The sequence below is a fragment of the Brassica rapa genome, chromosome A03 (genome assembly GCF_000309985.2).
Source record: "Brassica rapa cultivar Chiifu-401-42 chromosome A03, CAAS_Brap_v3.01, whole genome shotgun sequence".
Lineage (NCBI taxonomy): Eukaryota > Viridiplantae > Streptophyta > Magnoliopsida > Brassicales > Brassicaceae > Brassica > Brassica rapa.
This window is the reverse complement of record NC_024797.2, coordinates 25449095-25469178: the sequence shown is the minus strand read 5'-3', so window position 1 is coordinate 25469178 and position 20084 is coordinate 25449095. Positions and strand designations below refer to the sequence as shown.

General features: G+C 30.8%; 3 protein-coding genes across 3 annotated transcripts in view; 2 read left to right on the top strand and 1 right to left on the bottom strand.

The window, feature by feature from the left end:
• LOC103861069 (potassium transporter 9) overlaps window positions 1-20084 on the bottom strand; it is a 645946-nt gene that overhangs the window by 124071 nt on the left and 501791 nt on the right. The gene's annotated exons all lie outside the window — the stretch shown is intronic.
• LOC103861257 (protein DETOXIFICATION 39) lies at window positions 6469-17552 on the top strand. The gene is made up of 7 exons (XM_009138972.2): window positions 6469-12108; window positions 13514-14145; window positions 14259-14315; window positions 14422-14660; window positions 14761-14879; window positions 14958-15044; window positions 15151-17552. Exons 1-7 carry the CDS (start codon window positions 11782-11784, stop codon window positions 15211-15213), a joined length of 1524 nt encoding a protein of 507 aa, XP_009137220.1. The 5' UTR covers window positions 6469-11781; the 3' UTR covers window positions 15214-17552.
• On the top strand, window positions 17418-19127 carry LOC103861256. The gene is made up of 2 exons (XM_009138970.3): window positions 17418-17536; window positions 17961-19127. Exon 2 carries the CDS (start codon window positions 17962-17964, stop codon window positions 18775-18777), a length of 816 nt encoding a protein of 271 aa, XP_009137218.1. The 5' UTR covers window positions 17418-17536; window position 17961; the 3' UTR covers window positions 18778-19127.

Below are 20084 nucleotides of genomic sequence, written 5' to 3'. Positions count from 1 at the left end.
TATACTTTAACTATTTCAGATATTTACTTTTGACTATCTATATATATTTTCAAGTATTTAAACCAATTTAAAAGTATCATTCTTGATGTTTTATATACGTTAAATCTAAAAATAATTAATATATATATAAGTATATAAATCTATTTTTAGATAAATTCAGATACCCGAATACTTCGGTTCGGATCAGATTCGGTTCTCTAAATAACAAAATTTTGAATAATTCGAATATTTAATCAATTTATGTTCAGATTTGGTACTATATTTTCTGATCGGTATCGGTTATGTTCCTCGGATTCATTTTGTCAAACCTTAATAATTACATGAAAAACAAATATTAACATATTTTTCAAAATATACATCCGCGCGGGTCAAACTCTAGTGTAATATTAGGAGTGATGCACACGTAGTTAAACTAGCTATAGCACACCAATGGGGGTGGATGGCAGTTTCTTTTTCGACCAAAAAAAGGTTTACTTTGGTTTGAATTCCTTTTTTGTTCATTTTAATTAATTTGATCAGCAATCACAAAACGGTAAGACTTTAGCGATATTTCGTACTGTTATCAACAGGGGCGAAACCAAATTCTTTTCGCTGGGTGCACAACTACTACTATAAGATTTAAACTAGGTGATAACCCGCGCCATGCGCAGAATAAATAGATTTCAAAATATTATCACTTTTAATATGTAGACATAATAAAAATTAAAGTCATAGCAAAAAATACTATATGTTATAAAGTAAGGGTTAGACGAAATTTAATATGTCAATCTAAATTAAGCTGTGAAAATTTTGTTTAAAAATTGTATATTTATTTGCATAAAATAAATTATAAATATAAAATAAAACAAAACATAAATAATATACTAATAAAATATAAAAGAAACAATGTCTTGAATGGTTTCAAATCGGAAACAAAGTTAAAGCCAACCATTTGATTGCTTAAGAGAATGTTTTGATATGAGCAAAGTCGAGAAAAAATGTGTGGTGAGTTTTCTGAATTATAGAAGCCGTATATTTATACTAAAAAGAAATCGCTGTGTGGTCATATAGATTCAAAATAATGGTCGTAACTAAATTGAATATTACACATAACTTGCGTTCCAATCTTAGTTGAGAATTACTTTAATATTGTAAATAGTTAATGCAAATTTCCTTTTATCAATCGCAATTGAACAAATTCAAAAAAGTTCACGATTATTAATTGATTACAATCATTTGAACCTTAATCTACGTTCCTTATATACAAAAATCAAGTCCTTGCAAATCACGTATTATTACCATCAGTTTACCAAATTTGTAATTTAAAAATATGTCAAAGTTATTAGAAGTTTCATTTTTCCCAATCATCAATCAATTTCTTCCTTGCAAATAACATTTGAATCATGGGCAATTTGCTCCGCCATTATTTGCATTATGCAAGTTGGCGTTAAAATCTTAATTACGATAGATCACCTAAGGTAAGTTTTTATATATGTATGCCAGAAAATCGTATTGCACCTTAGTTTCTACAATCGCAAAGCGGAGATCATCTAGCAATTTAATGAAACGGGGCAAGTATATGTCGTATGCATGGTTCTTCTGTTTCACTATTTTAAGAAAAAAAGTTTTTTTTCTTGATAAATTTTTAAGAGAACAAATATTTTTTCGCATTTTTAAGAAAATCAATCACTTGAGCACGTATTGATCATCAAATACTTTTTAGGATTTTACAGAAAAACAAACTTTGGTTGATAATCGAACATTAATTTTTCGCATCTATATTCATTTTTGAATTAAAAAATTAGACCACTACGTATGTCAGTAATGTTTTTGTATTGAAACAAATTAATGAAAAAACTTCAGTCAAGGTAATTAACATAACTTTAAATTTTTTGATATAATACGTAGAACTTCGGTTAAGGTAACTAACGCAAGAAATAAATGATAAGATTTGATGTAATACGTATCAACGTATATATGTGACAAATGTAGACAAAACTAAGGTAATTATAATGTTTTGATCAATGGCATGTTGTGTAATTACTCTAGTTAACAAAGGGGTTTTAAATAGAATATGTGAGAGAGCTTGTGGAGTTGCCACATAAGAAATGACACACTTGTAATAAACACATGAACTAAAAGTTATTTATTTTTAATGATCCTCAAATAATAAGAAAGGGATTTACAAGTTACAATATTTTCCCAAAGAGCTTAAGTAGCCTCCATTTTCCTTCTTTTTTCTTTTCATGTAAGAACCATTTCTGATTAGACTTCAAATAGAATTATCAGCTCTCTCTTTTAACCCTCTCTGGCTTAATATACATTTTCCTCTTCCTTATTAAGGGTATGACTGGTTTTCCCGCTACCACCCGCAAACGCAGCTTTTGCGGTTGGTAGCGGTTACTGGCGTTTTGCAACAATCGCTCAAACCGCTCTAAACCGCTCCAAATCGCTCTGAACCTCATAAATTCAAAAGCTGGTTCCAGCTAGCGTTTGCGGTTGCGGGCGTTTGCGGGAGGATAAAAAAAAATTATTTTTTTTCCAAAACAATATAAATACAAAAATAAAAAAAAATTAATAAAAAAATAAATTGAAATTATAAAAATGCTAAAATATATCAATTATATTTTAATTAATATTATAAAATTTTAAAATAAAAATATTTTCTATATTTTAAAAAATTTAAACTATAACTTTCTAAATATAAATTTTATATTTATTATAATATTATTATTTTTGATATTTTTATAATTGTATAAAATGTAAATATTGTTAATTTTTTATTTAACCGCTGCTGCATTTGGTAGTTAACCAGTCATAAGTATCCCGCAAACGCACCAATTTCTAACCGCAGAACCAGTCGTACAAATCTCTTAAAACCGTTAGAAACCGCAACCACCCGCATCCGCAAACTCCCGCAACCGCAACCGCAACCGCTGCGGTTGAACCAGTCAGGCCCTAAATGTACATTTGTAGCTTTTCCAAGCCATCAGCTCTCTCTTTAATCCTCTCTCAGAGCATCTCCAAAAAGACACTATATTTTGAAGTTTCTAAAATTTTATATTTGTAGTTTAAAAGTGTTCATGGTGTGATTGGTGACCAAGAAAATGAGAAAAAACATTCAATTCCTTATGGTTCCCATAAAAATACACCATTCATAAGAAATTAATTTTTCTTTCTATTATTTATCATTTTTTTTGTAGAGAATAACAACGTAATATTATTCCTCATTATTTTTGAAGAGGAACAATCACTACCACTAATTCCTTTAATTTTATTCTTTTTCATTCTTTTTTTATTTGTTCCCAGTGTTCCTCAAATGGTCACTAGTCACATTCTTCTCTAAAAAGTAAAACTTCAAACTTAACTTCAAAACTATTTGTATTTTATATTATGGTCTTTATATTTGTCATAATTAATTTAAACTCATAAAACTTTTATAAATAACTAGCACATATATAAAAATATTACAAAATATCAATTAATAAAATGTATATTAAAATAGAAATTTTAAATAGAAATAATATAATTAATATTAAATTTCAAGCAAAATATCATATTATTCCGTAATATATATATGATCAACTAGTGTATTTAAATAAATGACTCTCTTTATTTTTAATTTGTAGATTACAAGATAAAATTGTCGAAATCAAGTGATCTTAATACTTGTAAATACATTAGATCTGAACAAGAAAGTAAAAGAGGAAAATAAAATATTGCTAAAACACTTAACTTCTATCGATTGATGATATTAATATTCATGAATACATTCGGCCTGAACAAGAAATAATCATACGAAAATGACATCAAAAACAATAACAACAACAACAACCATCTTCGGTTACACAAAAAAATTTTGAACAATATTTTAGAGATTTTGGAGGTTCCAAATAAAATTTATCTGACTATTTGTATTGTTGTAATCTTTAAATTTGTGTAATAGTTGTGTTTTCATGTAATTTAAAAAGTTTTTTTGTTGTTAAGTTTATTTTGTATTGTTGTTGTCTAAATCTAGTTTTAAAATATTTCAAATCTTATTTTAATGTTTTACTTAATTTTATATAAAACTTAAATTTATAAAAAAAATGAAATTATTACGAGATATGAATTTTTAAAGGTTTAAAATGATAAATGAGAAAATATTTAAGAATTATAAATATGATATGTAATTGTAGGGACCAAAATGTAAACAAAATATGAAACTTTTTGAGTAGTGAAACTTCAAATATAGAGTTTTTTTTCTTAAAACTTCAAATTTGAAGTTTTGAAGTTTCTTTTTAGAGAGTAAAAAACTCCATATTTGAAGTTATAGAGTGTTTTTTGGAGATGCTATGAATATAACGTAAAGAGATCATCATGCCATTAGTTATTAGCACAACTTTGTCTTCTTAACAGAAAAAAAAAGTTCTGATTCAAAATGCGCTTTTCATTTTAGCCACCTTTTGCAACATATTCTCTGATTATTAACCACACTTTGCAAAACATCACTCGCATAACCACACTTTGCAAGATATATCATAGTAGACTGTTGACACATGAAATTGTTAAAGTTATTCATAGACGGTACCTTAACCGGTTAAATCATCAGTAATCAGTGACAGGCTATATATAGTGGGGTCATGTCAGATCTTGGATTCGAACACTAGCTGCGAGAAAGGGGATATTTATACAGTCCATTTTGGTTGGTGAATCTGATGATATCAGACTATCTAGCTTGGTTCAGAGATTACTTGTCGGATTTACGATTGGTTACTTGTTGTTAAAAGCTGAACGAATGAGAGTGCTGCGCTCTCTGTACTCGTTATCAATTTGGTGTTTCTGTTTGTCTTTTGAACGCATCAAAGCATCTGATACCTTTATAAACAAACCATTCACATATATAGTCTTTCTTTATAATTTTATCTGTCCTCATTGTTCACTTGATTTTTGTCGGCAGTGTTCACTTTATTGCATTGTCAAATGTCATGGAAAAGACATCAACCACGTAGTCTTCTTTTTTTTTTTTTGTCAAACCGTAGTCTTTCTTTATAATTTGATATTTTTGTTTGTGTTCACTTTCTTAAAACATTGCTGAAATTGACATACAAACACATTTTATATTTTATGTTTTCTCTATAGCTATGACATAACCGAGAAACTAATGGAAAGTTTCTCAAACCAAAACTATTAATATTTTTAATATAATTTACTTAAGAGTTTTAAAAATTCTCCAAAGCCACTTGCTCTCAAATATCTATAATATTAGAAAAAACTCTTTCCTTATATCAATTATTATACCCAGCATTGAGATGCTATAATCTAATAACTAGATTTTGACCCGCGCAGGCGCGCGGGTGTATATTTTGAAAAATATGTTGATATTTGTTTTTCATGTAATTATTAGGATTTGAAAAAATGAATCCGAGGAACATAACCTATACCGATCCAAAGATATAGTACCAAACCCAAACATAAATTGATTAAATATTCTAATTATTCAAAATTTTGTTATTTAGAGAACCGAATCTTATCCGAACCGAAGTATTTAGGTATCCGAATTTATCTAAAAATAGATTTATATACTTATATATATTAATTATTTTTAGATTTAACGTATATAAAACATCAAAAATGATACTTTTAAATTGGTTTAAATACTTGAAAATATATATAGATAGTCAAAAGTAAATATCTGAAATAGTTAAAGTATACTCAAATCACCAAAAATACTTAAAATAATTATTGATTTCGTATCCAAAATTTTAAATCAAGCCAATTGATATGTTAAGTTTAAGTATTATGACATATGTTATTCAAATTTATACGTAATATATTATTTTATTTATACATTTTAGAAATTTAAAATATATAATGATTTAAGACTTTAAAAATAATTTAAATTAGTTATCCAAACCCAGACCAAACCCGCAAAGATCCAAATCGAACTCAAACCAAAATTTAGAAAAATTCTAATAAGGCTGAAATCTTTGACCCCGAAAACCCAAAATACAAACCGATCAGAACTAAACCCGTATGGGTATCCAAAAGCCCATCCCTAGTCATTATTATATATCGTATTTTATCATCATATAATTAATCGTATTTTATATGTACCATCATATAAGTAATCATATAATTAATAGTATTTTATACATACCATCATATAAATAATTACATATATTATATTTTTAAAACTTAATATGAAATATGAAAACCATAATTTGAGTTGGTATTTCAAATTAGGCTTTGTATTATATTTTTCTTATATATATTGACAATATTTTTTTATAATGGTTATTGAAAAATAGTTTAGTAAAAATCCATTTTTGAATATATGTATATTTTTGAATCAATTTTTGATATAAATCAAATTTGAATTATTATTTTGATTTGAAATATGTATATAAAGTTTAAATTTTGTTTTATGGTTAGTTTAGAAAAATTTGTTTTAGGGAATTAGATTGACCCATTTTGGTATATTTTAAAAGTGGCCTAGATAACTTTCAATTTTTTAAAAAAACATAAGCCCATTACTTTTTTTCTTAATACTACTATCCTTGTTTTCAAACAAAAATATTTTTTTTTAAAAGACTGCAATCCATGTTTCCAAACACTCCAAATTTTTAAAAGTCCTATTCAAGTTTCCAAACACTCCAATTTTGTACTTGAGTTTAATAAGATAGATAATATTATTTTTAGTAACTAGTATTTCCTCTGTTTCGTAAATAATTTTTTTTTTACATATTTCACGTAGATTAAAAAATAATAAAATATATTAGTATATCTTTATTTAAATAAAAAATTTAAATAAACTTCTATTTATTAGCGAAAATGGTAAGAAATAGATTATGTATAAAAAATTGCATGGGACATTTAAAACACTTTTTGAAACAAGAAAAAAAATGCTATAATCTATACTATTAAAAGGGAAGCAGTCTTTAAAAATATATTTATAAAAAGGTTGTTGGACCCTTTTATTAGAATGTTATATTTTATATCACCTTAATTAATCAACTCCACAAAATATGTTTAATATTTGTGCCAAACTAAAAGATTCTGCCACCAGATTTTATGCTTATTAACAGAAAATAATTACAATAACATTTATTTTCAAATACCAGAAAGATAATGTTTAGATATAGTTTATATTGTCAGCTATGATGATCATTTATCCGCTAAACATAAAGGCTGATTTACAACATTTATTAACATATTATATGAACCAATTTTTTTTTATCCAGAATGTAAAACTTTTATATAAAACATAATGTATAGAAACATGACAATACTTTAAAGTTTTTTAATTATATTCAAAATTTTATGCGTATACACGAAATATGTTTCTAAAAATCTAATATTTTATTTGAAATCTGAAACATTAACCGAAAACCGAATCTGAAACACAAAACAATAATCGTGATACCGAAGACATATTTGAAACAGAAAAATATATTTAATATACACAATACATTTTAGATACTCAGGATACCGTTTCAGATCTCTGTAATCCAAACCTAAACCGACATTGCGGGTCTGAAATATATCCAATAGATACTTTGCCGTAGACTTGGATATGAACCGATTCGGATCGGTTTTTGTTCGAACCAAACAAAATGTTTGGACCTAAGAAAGAGTTACATAACAATATACATACAAAATTTTAAATAAGTTAATTCATAAATCATATAATTTTATAAAATTCTATGTTTTGATATAATCCAATATTGTAACATAATAACATACAAAAATCATTAACATTATTAAACTTTTTATTGTAAGAAAACTCGCGCTTTGGAAGCGCGGGTCAAGATCTAGTAACACTTTTTAAGAAATAGAGAGAATACTAAGTTACATTTTAGGAAGTAATAAAAATTATTTATCATATAAACGTATTATATACGATATCACACGTAGAAAATACTATTTGCAATTCACACTGGAAATAGTAAAATATATCACATATAGGAGCATTGCAAAAACAAGACTTATCTTGTAAAAATTCCAAAATAATATTGTTTCATATACCACCAGTTTACCAATGTCCCGTAATGTTCAAGAAGTTATAATCTTAAATTTAATCAATAATCAAATGATATACCGAAACTGGTTGTTCTGAAAAGGTATTTATGTTGGTGATTTCTTTTTGAAAATTGATCCACCAAACGTGAAATTAAACAAAATTTCTCTAAATCTGTTATGACTATTAACTTATTAGTTGAAATACTTTTTTGGCAAACCTTTTGATGAATTAGCATATCAATCTTAAACTTTTTTGTTTTCTGTATCCTTTTTAATATACCGATTCAATTGTTCCTATGTTTTTTTATGGGGAATTAGAGTGCATAACTATAGGGAAAATAGAAACTAAAATTCTAATCACAGGGGAAGTTAAGCTACAATGTAGAACTCATATTTATGGATAATGACCAAAAAACCAGAAGCTGCGCGTAAGATAGGGGTGGGCCCACTAGTTTCTACGGTTTTACTTTGCGAGAGTGAGGGTGTTCGAGAAGCTATTTAGGGTTCTTGTGGTGATTGGTTGTGGCGGTTGTATTGTGGGTGATTATATATGCAAGATGTTTGGTTCGTTGGATTGGAGATAGTGATAAAGAAGCAGAGGATAAATTGAATTGGGGAAGATGAACAGTAATGTTGTGCAACATATTCTATTCTATTTTATAATTACAGTATAGTATGCTAATTCTTCTCTTTCTCTTCGGCAAAGTGTATTTCCTTCGCTTTCTAATTCTTCTCTTTCACTTCTCCATCAGCTTCATTGTCCTATTTTTCAGCACCACCGCCACTAATAACCATCTCAGAATTAGATGGTGGGTAGCATTGGAGAAGAAAAACAATGCTCTTTGTTAATATGTTTTATTTTGCTATTGTGTTGAATGAATGCTCTAAGTTAATGGAGATTCACATACATGTTTGTATTCACAGTTTATATAGCTTTCATACAATATTTGAATAAACATTACATTATAGTATACAAATCTATTCATCAAAATAGTATAGTTTCCTCCTATATCGCTTTCACTCTTACACTCCCTCCTACTCTTTCTCTCCTCCCCTCCCTTCCCCGGTCTCTCTCTGTCTCTCTCTTCATTCCTCCTTCCTTTCCTACATACTTCTATCTTTCCTCCTTCCTCCTCCTCCCCTCCTGCTCCTCACCCTCTCCATCTTCCTCCTTTCCCATTCATCAATATAATAACTATCATCAATTCCCATACTATTCTAAATGAAATATAGTATATTTTAGACCTTCAAAGTTAGGGTTTAGGTAGTTCCGTTATGGGCGATAGTTTGGTTTTACAATTTGGATTTAGGGTTTGGGTTAAGGGTTTACAGTTTGGGCTTAGGGCTTAGAGTTTGGGTTTAAGAGGGTTTTGGGTTAGGGTTTGGGTTTATGGTCTACGGTTTGGGTTTATGGTTTAGACCTTCAAACTTAGGGTTTAGATAGCTCTGTTATGGACGATGGTTTGGTTTTACAATTTGGGTTTAGGGTTTGGGTTAAGGGTTTACGGTTTGGGTTTAGGGTTTAGAATTTGGGTTTAGGGGGTTTAGGGTTTAGGTAGCTCCGTTTGGGTATATGGTTTGGGTTAAGAATTTGTGTTTAGGGTTTGGGTTTATGGTTTAGAGTTTTGGTTTAGGGTTTAGGTAGCTCCGTTATGGTTTACGGTTTGGGATAAGAATTTAGGTTTAGGGTAAACGGTTTGGGTTTAGGGTTTAATGGTCTACCGTTTCGGTTTAGAGTTTAGAGGCAATTATTCGTGTGTTTGCCTTCTCTTCTGTGTGTTTATATCGCCTCAATCCAAGTCATAACATTAGGCTACTGCAACTTGTCTGAACGCATGTATTGAGGATCTAGCTTCTTTGTCTAAACTATACCATATATCGTATAGTATAGATTTGTTTGGGTCACTTTCTACACATGTATTGGAACATTACCAAAATGTGGGCATAGTATATTGAATATAGGGTAGTCTCGTTCCCGTGCATGGGTATATTGTATATTTTCGGACTTTCGAACCCCTTATGAATACACATTTACCAATTGTTGTGACTTTGTGTGTGGCAGAACTTAACTAGACTACATAGACTATAATATTGTATTGCCTTTTCGTTTTTTTATAACCCAACATGTGGGCACACATTAAGCACATGTGTTTTTAACTTCACTCCTCTCTCCACGCACACGCGCTTGCAAGGTTATTCCTGACATTATTGGGTGTAACTAGTTCCTTCAGAAACTTTCCACTGTAAAATAGCTATAAACTTAATATTAGGGTCTAATATAAATATTCATCAAATTTACCCTTTTTTTATTATACTTTAAGTGACTATATTCAATTTTCCTTGGTGGTAAATCCTCAAAAAGCCATCACCACCAGGTCAACGAACCACTAGACTAAGATGACAAATATACTACTCAATGAACCACTAGACTAAGATCACAAATATATTAATATTTTCCATTTTGGCATTTTAATATTTATATATATATATATATATATATATATATATTGGCTGGTTTTGATGATGTCAACTGAATTTCGCCAAAATTAAAGCATTCATGTGGTTTAGAACCGCCTGAATTTATCTTAATCATTGGTATGTTTTAGGTATATTTATTCATTTTGTTTAGCACAAATAACTTTTTGTCATTAATTAGATCGACAAGCCAGCTTTACAATACAGAAAACATAATTTATTGAAATTGAACTTTGATAGAACATATCGTAAAGGTAGATACTTAACCGATCGACTAAAAGCATGCTGACATTTAACCACTTGACTAAAAACATTTTGTATCACCCAAATAGTTTATATTGCAACTGGTATGTTTTTTTTTTCAACTGCAACTGGTATGGTTAACAATACCTTATTACCTGTTGTTGGAAAGGCGGACCCCACTTACAAAATTATGGGTCTATTGTCCAGTTAAAATATAAAGTCTTCATAGTTTTTGTACAGATTTAGGAATATAGCCAGTATTAATTTTATGTGTTTGACTCTCATTAATTTCGCACTCTTTCTTTTTCCAACAAAAAAACATATAAAATAAATTTTATGTATTCTTCTTTTTATTATTAAAAAATAAAAACATTTAGTCTCCACTTTATCTATAATATATGTATCAATCATTTGAGCTCTCAATCAAAATAAATTTTGTCCAATTAAAATGTTATTCCAAATTTTAGGTGATAAAATACCTTGTCATTTTCTAAAAATGTGGGTTTGTGTTCTCTTACATTTAAGTTTTCATATGTTCTTTTAAAAAAATATTGAGTTCTATAATTTTATATGTTCTCTTAAATTTATTTTATTTGTTCATTTAAATATAATTATTTTTAAAAAGAAAATATCTAAAAAATCTGAACCAATCATATTTTCGACTACCAACCGGACGAAACTTAATATTCTTCCCTATTAAGTGTTGTTTTAGATTTTCAATTTTATTTGATTATTAGTGTCGTTTCACATTTCTAATGCATATTTTAAACAAATATTTTAATTTTTACTGTTATTTTTAATTTGTTAATTAATAAAACCAAAAAAAAAATTACACTAAATAAGGGGAAAACAGAAAATTGTTAAATTTTCTTAATTTGTGTGCAAAAACTTTAAACGATACTTAATATGAAACATAAAGAGTATATACTAGTATAATTCATTTTGACTCCAACAAACTTTAGTGTCGCCATTATGTACAAGCGTCCCTATTTAAGACCCAAATGTGCTTATAACCTAATCAATCACCTAAATAAGAAAGACACTAAAACATACAATAAAAAACAAAAACGTAAATAATAACCTATGGATAGGTCAATAGAGACGGCGGAGAGAATTCTCCGGCAACCTTTGGTGGATCCGACGGACTCTGAGCCAAAACCACTGAGGGACGTCAAATCACTCGAGAGCATCTTGACGGAGAGCAGCCTTCCGTCACGGAGGCGCTTGTACTTAGGGGCGCGTATAGAAATGAAACTTCTCTTTCGATTGGCACTTCCGGCGATATTGGTCTATTTGCTCAACAGCGGAATGAGTATCTCGACCCGTATCTTTGCCGGACATATCGGCAGTCAAGAACTCGCAGCCGTGTCCATCGGCAACAGCTGCTTTAATCTTGTCTATGGCCTCATGGTAAGTTTTACGTCATCGTGCACACCAGCTAGCACAAGCACATATATTTGGAGGCACGTTGATATTAGTTATATTATATTTTTTTCTTCTTCTCCAATTTGATATATATGTGTGTGCATATTATAAGAATAATTATTTATAGAGGCGTTAAATATTCAATTGGATTTCTATTTCTTATTCTTAATAGAATGTTATTTTTCTTAGAGTTAAAAATAACATTTTTATATTTAAAAGAAGAATTAAATGAATATTTTTTAAAGACATACATTGAGAGGAAAAGTGTTCTCTGATTACAGTATAGAGACAAATTTACACTATAATAACTATTCAAGTTATCACCGCTGATTACTCTAAAATTCTGATACATATTTTCCTTGATTTTTTTTGTAAACTAGAAGCAGCAAAGATAAAGTTCAAACTTTTTATTATTAATTTGACATGATTACCAAAAAAAAACTTTTTATTATAAAAGTTCAAACCTTCCACATGTGTTATGTGTATTGAGTTTATGGCACAAACCAACTAAAAGGTTGATTGTTTGTGGTTTTTGCTTTAGTTTTTTGTTTTTGTTTTTGTAGAAACCATTTTTCATCCGATCAAGTTTTAACTTTTAGTTTTATTTTTTGTAAAAACCATTTGATTTGCCAATCAAAATTTTTGACAAATGGATTTTCTAAATTTTAGGAAAACTAGTTTTTTAAAATTTTAACCAAACCAAAAGCCAATTTTTGTGAGCTTTTAATAAAAAACAAATTTTCTTTCTTTTTTTATAGAAAGTACTGCATTTATGTAATTAATAATTAAATAAATAATATTTTATAAAGAGAAATCTTTCATACAAGTTTCTTAGATAAGATATCATTTAAACAATAATGTAAAATAATTTATTTGTCTTATATATGTAAATAAATTTTGATATGTTTTCATCAAGGACCGAAACTGGTCATACGCAACTACTCCCAAAAACATATGTTTGCTGGAAATCTTTTTTTTTTTTTTGAACTGTTTTCCTGGAAATATACTGTAACCAAATTTCCGAGTTAAAAAAGAAGTTAACCATTCACTTTTTTTTGAACTATTAATTTTCTTATTAAGATGTCTAATGATTCTCTTCATTATTTTTGTTGATTTGAATTTCTAATGATTAGATGATTAGAAAAAAACTATAACGTTTTTAAGTGTTATTTGGGTTAGTATACTAAAATCTGTTTGATAAAGTTTTCTGTAAAATCATTTATTTTAAATTCCTTTTGTAAGAAATCTCGAATGCTTCGAAATAGAAGTCAAAGAAATATTAGTAGATGGATTCTTAACCATTTAAAAAAAAAATTGATATATGACGCCTAACCAAAAATATAAGCATACAATTAAACGTTATTTTTGGCTTTTAATGTTTGTTGTACAGTTAGGTATGGGAAGTGCAGTCGAGACACTATGTGGACAAGCATATGGTGCCCACCGATACGAGATGCTTGGGATCTATCTCCAACGAGCAACGATCGTCCTCGCTCTGGTTGGTTTGCCCATGACAGTACTATACACCTTCTCGTACCCGATTCTAATCCTACTAGGCGAGCCCAAAACAGTCTCGTACATGGCATCTCTATACATCGTCGGACTCATCCCTCAAATTTTCGCTTTCGCCGTCAACTTCACGGCCCAAAAGTTTCTCCAAGCCCAAAGCGTGGTGACCCCCAGCGCGTACATCTCAGGCGCCGCCCTTCTCCTCCAGATTTTGCTGACGTGGACCACTGTTTACGTAATCGACCTAGGTCTTATGGGCATTGCTTATGTTCTTACCATCTCTTGGTGGTTCATAGTTATGTCCCAAACTTTGTATATTATAACAAGTCCAACGTTCAGACACACGTGGACTGGTCTTAGTTGGAGATCGTTCCATGGTCTTTGGAGCTTTTTTAAACTCTCTGCTGGTTCGGCTGTTATGATCTGTTTGGAAATGTGGTATTCACAGATTCTGGTACTTCTTGCTGGTTTGCTCAACGATCATGCTCTCTCCCTAGATTCTCTTTCCATTTGGTAAGTTTCTGATTATATTAACATGTATTTTTAACATTTTTACCCAAAAAGTATTCCAAAAAATATTTCACGGTTTTTCTACCGTTTTATTCAACATTTTATCGTTGTTACAGTATGTCAATTTCAGGATTATCTTTCATGGTATCCGTCGGTTTCAATGCCGCTGTAAGGTTAGGAATTCTTCTTAATTAGTTCCAAATCATTAATCACCGTTTTTCTTTAACCAACACTACTGAAATATAATGGATTAAAAAAATTAATTAAAAACTGTGACAGTGTAAGGACAAGTAATGAGCTTGGAGCAGGTAATCCAAAATCGGCGATGTTCTCTTCATGGATGGCGACTTTCGTCTCCTTCGTGATCTCCCTCGCGGAGGCGCTCGCCCTGATGGCGTCGCGGGACTACATCGGCTACATTTTCACGTCGGATGCTGAGGTGGCTAAGGCCGTCTCTGAGCTATGTCCTTTTCTAGCCGTTACCATCCTTCTCAACGGAATCCAACCTGTCTTGTCCGGTATATACGTGCAATTCAATTTTAGCTAAATCCGGAGAAAACCGGTTTATACATTTACTTAACCGAGCCAAATAAATCTTGAATTGGTATGTGTTTGTAGGAGTGGCAGTGGGATGTGGATGGCAGACATTCGTGGCATATGTGAATGTTGGTTGTTACTATGTTGTTGGTATTCCCATTGGTTGTGTTCTCGGGTTTACTTTCAATTTACAAGCCAAGGTTCGTTTTTAATATTTTCTCTATAATATATGCATTTTATCTATATAGTAAATTAATTTTTGTGAATTTTTGTGATAGGGAATATGGACCGGGATGATTGGAGGTACCCTCATGCAAACCCTCATCTTGCTTTACGTTACGTATCGAACAGATTGGGATAAGGAGGTACGTGTTACGTGATATCAAGTCACATCATATTGATTTGAAATCATATTTTATAAAATTGTGATTTGGTTTGTTGAGATTTTATTATTGCCATGTAATGATCTAGGTGAAAAAGGCGAGAAAACGTTTGGATATGTGGGATGACAAGAAGGAGCCACTACTAAACTAAATTGAAAAATGTTTGGAAGGTACATGAATCATGAATAATATATGGTTCGTTAATTTCAACTAGAATAATGTATGTTTAACCACAATTATGGAATAACTAATGTATGGTGTGACATGCAACAACAACTGAATGTATGTTATTATTCACTGTTTCAATTCGACCGTTCGATGTTAGAACACAAATTTGTTTTGACCGTTGATTAAAGACTAGTAAAAGCTCAAACCGTTTGGACAAAAAAAGTTCGAACCGTTACATTATCGTTTCCGATTTAATTTTTTTTTTCTTTGAAAACATTAACTAAAAACTAACTAGAAACTCCAACCGGTCTAGGAAGCCAAACCGGTGGGATTGAATCGACATAAAGCAAAGCTGAAGGAGAACTCCTCACACTGCGTGCAAGCTTATCCGCCAAAGTATTTAGTGCTCTAAGGATATGTCTGATCCGGAAGTGAGGGAAAAAAGTTTTACTGCGATTGAATTCTTCTATATGTGTAGAGAAAGCAGGCCATTGATCAGGTGTCGACACCATCTTCACCAGCTGAGAACAATCCGTTGCAAACACTACGTCAGAAAATTGGAGGGTCTTCATGCATTTCATTGCCCAAATAGTGCTTCAAACTCAGCATGCAAGGGTGACAAACTTCTACGAAGATTCATTGCCCCCATCATGACATCAGTCGATCCACTCTTTCTGCAAAACCAACCTTGTCCCGTAAATATGACTTCCTTTTTCCAAGTTCCGTCAATATAACAAACTCTAGAAACTTCCAGGTCTAAATCCGCAGATTGTTGTAAACTCCCATTATAGAAATTCTCCCTAGGACCATTCACGGTTAATTGTGCCTCCAACCATATCTTACTTTCCACCTCGGCCAACCGCAATATCTCCTGTGGATTGCTATCCTTATTTGAATAAATCTTATCATTCCTAACCTTCCAAATATACCACAATATCCATGGAAAATAATTTAGATCCTCCTCCTTTGGTAGTCTCCAAAATAGATAATCCATATTAGTGAAAATGGACAACAATGGAAAGATCGCTGGAGAGGAAGGAATCCTAGAAAATGCCCATGTTTGTAAAGCTCGGGAACACTCGAAGAGTACATGGTTAGTTGATTCCTCTTCTGCCTCACACATATTACATCGTGTATTGCAAACAATCCCTCGAGTTGTAAGATTCTTTGAAACTGGTAATGTGTCAGAAAGAAATTGCCACACAAAATGTCTCAATTTTGGAAGACACTTCAGTTTCCGATTTAATAGTTCTACTTTTATAATTTCTTTTGTAGAAAAAGTTGTTTAATAATTTAATAATTTAACGCCGGAAGTTATATTCTTTTGTCATAATATAAAATATCACAAAAAGCTAATTTTGGGTCTTCGACCTTTTGTTTGAAGTTTTTTCACAGCTATACAAGCCACTACCGTATAAAAAATGTATTTTGCGTAACTGTGCTTTCAAATCGTTATACAATATTTTCTTTTTGAAAATGACAAATTTTGCTGTTTAAAATCAATATGTTTGTGGATTTTAGGTCAGAGCCTTTATTCTTTAATAAATTAAGGCTAGTAAGGCTTAAACTAAAAATGGTGCTTAAGTAATGAGTCAAGCTGAATTTAAGTGGATATCTAAAAATGGTGCTTAATGGACATTTCCAGAATAAAAATTTAGATTTTACTGTTACAAAAATAATGGTGCTAAGTCATCAATTCTCAAGAGTAAACAATAAACATGTGATCTTCACAAAATAGAAAATACAATTTTTTGGTAAAATCATATAACAATAAAAGAATTAAAAACTAAAAATATTGATTTATTAATGAACTAACCTTAATTTAAGTACGTTATAGTAAATATTCAAATAAATGATAGGCATGTGATATTTTCAAATTAAAGAATAATAAGATTTATTTGGGAGTAATATTATGAAAAGTTACTTGAATCATTATTTCTAGTCATGTCTTATACCTTTGGCATTATCTTATAGAATTCATTAATTTGCCAACCTGTTAATTGTCAAAATGGGGTTTTGGCATTTTACACAAACAAAAGTTATGATACTTGGAACCAAATTGAATTAGAAGGAGATGTTCATTTCGAGAATAGTTAAATATAACAAAAAAATTCAGTACGTAAAGAAAAGCCCAATATGTTGCATATAAATAGGAATGTGAAGGTATGAAACCAAAGGCCACAGAAACTCCAAGAAAGCAAAACTTGAAGGAGAAGAAGTAGCCAAAGAAGAATTCCAAATACACTCAAAAGATTGATTTGCGATCGTATTCCAGAAAACATTGAATCTTCAAATTTGGTTGAAAGGTAACAAAACTTCAAAAAAAAAAAAACATTTAACAAAACTTTCTGGTCTTTTTTTGTTCAATCATACAGAGGTTTGATACGTTTTTTAGTTTCTTGGTTTAGTGATGATTAGAATCTTCATTCCTTTTTTTTTCATCCTAAAATGATGGATCTCTTGATCTTTAGATTTCTTCTATGTTCTGATTTGTTCTTAAATCAGATCCATAATTCCGAAGAAAATATATATAACAATCATACTGTGTCAGAGTGAAACCCTAGAATGTTATGTAGATTAGTGATTATTTGTTTTGTTAGAATCATGACAGACCGATTTGTTACAGAATATTTTGACATTATAACAAAAATCGCATTCCACTAATGTATATATATATATTAGCATGAAAACTAAACAAAATCACGTTTTATTGTTTTTATGTTATCTTAGAATGAATCCGTTGAACCTAGCCAGCACAAGCTCACCCCCTCCTGTTGCTAATGATCTCTTGGCGAAGCGAAAGAGAGGTCGTCCACGCAAAGATGAACAAGAAAATGCTTGTGTGACTCCAAATCTTGACGTTGATCTGGTTGGCAAGACTGTTTCTGGTGTGGTCGCAGGATCTTTCGATGCAGGATACATTCTCAACTTCAAGGTTGACGACAGTGACACTAAACTGAGAGGTATCGTGTTCGCACGGGGGAAAGTTATGCCGGTGACTCCATCTAACGACGTAGCTCCTAATGTTAAAATGTTCACAAAAGAAGAAACCAAGAACCAAAGTGATGATGATCAGTCTCTACCTCCTAATGATGAAACAATGAAAGATGTTTTCACTGACTTGGAGATTTCTGAACCTGCTCGAGCTTTGTCTTTAATGTCCAAGGAGAGCAATGGCGAAGCTGCGACTCGTCTGGTGGAGTTTTTTTCAGCTCCAGAGACGAAGACGATTGTGACTGGTCAAGAGAACCTTATCTTGGCACAGAAAGAGCAAGAGAAATCACCTGGTGTGGGTTGTGGGTTCGATCTTATGGCGGAGGAATCGGTTTGTATAGGAGAGAAAGTGCCGCAGGGGCTTCAGCTACAGCTTGGGAACAAGAGTATATTGAGCGGAGACAACAACAACAAGAACAACAATGGCACCGAAATGGAGACAGATCCTAAAAGCTCTGTGTCCAAGACTGGACTGATAGCGAAGTTGTTTGAGGGAGAACACAAGAAGGTGGACTGTGCCATGGAAGAAGAAGCATCTCCATCAATTCAGTAGTTAAGAGTTAATACTCGCCAATATATTTATGTTTCAGTTCTTTGTTTAAGAGCATGATTAAAAGAATGATTAATGGAGGGGTATTAAGGTGGGATTTTTAGCGAAATATAAGAATCCGTTTCTTAATTTTTAACTAAAAAATGGTAACCAAGGGAACGAAGAGGAACACTGCATTCCTTAATGTTCCTCAAAAATGTTACCATTCGTGAGGAATAGTTTTTCCTCTTCATTCATTCTCATTCTCTTTTTTGTAGAGAATTATAATGCAAATTTGTTCCTTGTTAATTTTGATAAGGAACCCTCGTTCCTCATTGTTCCCAAAATTTTATTCCTATTCATTCTTTTCCTAATCATTTCTAATGTTCCTTGATGGTTACCAGTCACACCCTAAGAATCGGCTCTTAAATATCTTATTTAAGACATAATATAAAAACATAAATATTACAAAATTTTCTAACTAAGAAATCAAATATAAATTCTTGCTTGATGCTACGCATGAGTTAAAAAGTTAAAGAAACACAATGTTTTTAAAACTGACTAGTTATGATGAGTCCCAAATTTTTTTTGCCCAGGGGACTCCGGTTATGTTAAGCCGGCTCTGTCTCTAAGTAGATTATTTTGTGAATTAGTGGCTTGGATTAGTACTTGGAAGTTGGAACAATGGATGGAATGAGTATAATGTTACATATTGACTTAATAAAAATCTTCCAACATATCACAATCTGACTTATTGGTTCAGCTACTGAATTTAGATGACCATTTTTTTTTAAATAGGCTTTGTAACTTATTAAATGATCAGTTATGAACCACAACTTCGTTATAAAATCTACATAACCGTATTTTTGCATTCTCTTTTCAGTTTTTCATCAAAACGTTATAATTGTTATAATTATATTATATATTGTTTCATATATAAGAGGTGTCTATTTGTTTGATCATGTTACGTAAATAATAGAAAGTAGAAAAAAATAATAATCTTAATAAATGAGAAGAAGAAGTAGTATACCAAATAAGAGAGATTGATGTTATTACGTTCGAAAGGGGCAATCTGATCACAATGCATTACATGCTTTATATAGAAGAAGAATCAGACAAATAATACTGTAAGAATTTATGATGATGGGCTCCACATTAACTTGTATACGCAAGTTCTTGACTTTGTAACACTCCCCCTTGGAGACCAGCATCATGTTGCCTCATTAAAAACCTTAATAGGAAAACCCAGTAGGAAAAACCATAGTAAGGCAAAAAGAGTACAACTCAGAAGCTCCCCCTCGAATAGACGATCATTACAGGTCTTGTTGATG

Coding starts and splice junctions, on each gene's coding strand:
- LOC103861257 (XM_009138972.2), top strand. CDS start 11,782: ATGGATAGGTCAATAGAGACGGCGGAGAGAATTCTCCGGCAACCTTTG. Junction 14,661..14,760: donor AATCCAACCTGTCTTGTCCG/GTATATACGTGC, acceptor ATGTGTTTGTAG/GAGTGGCAGTGGGATGTGGA. Junction 15,045..15,150: donor GAACAGATTGGGATAAGGAG/GTACGTGTTACG, acceptor GTAATGATCTAG/GTGAAAAAGGCGAGAAAACG.
- LOC103861256 (XM_009138970.3), top strand. CDS start 17,962: ATGAATCCGTTGAACCTAGCCAGCACAAGCTCACCCCCTCCTGTTGCT.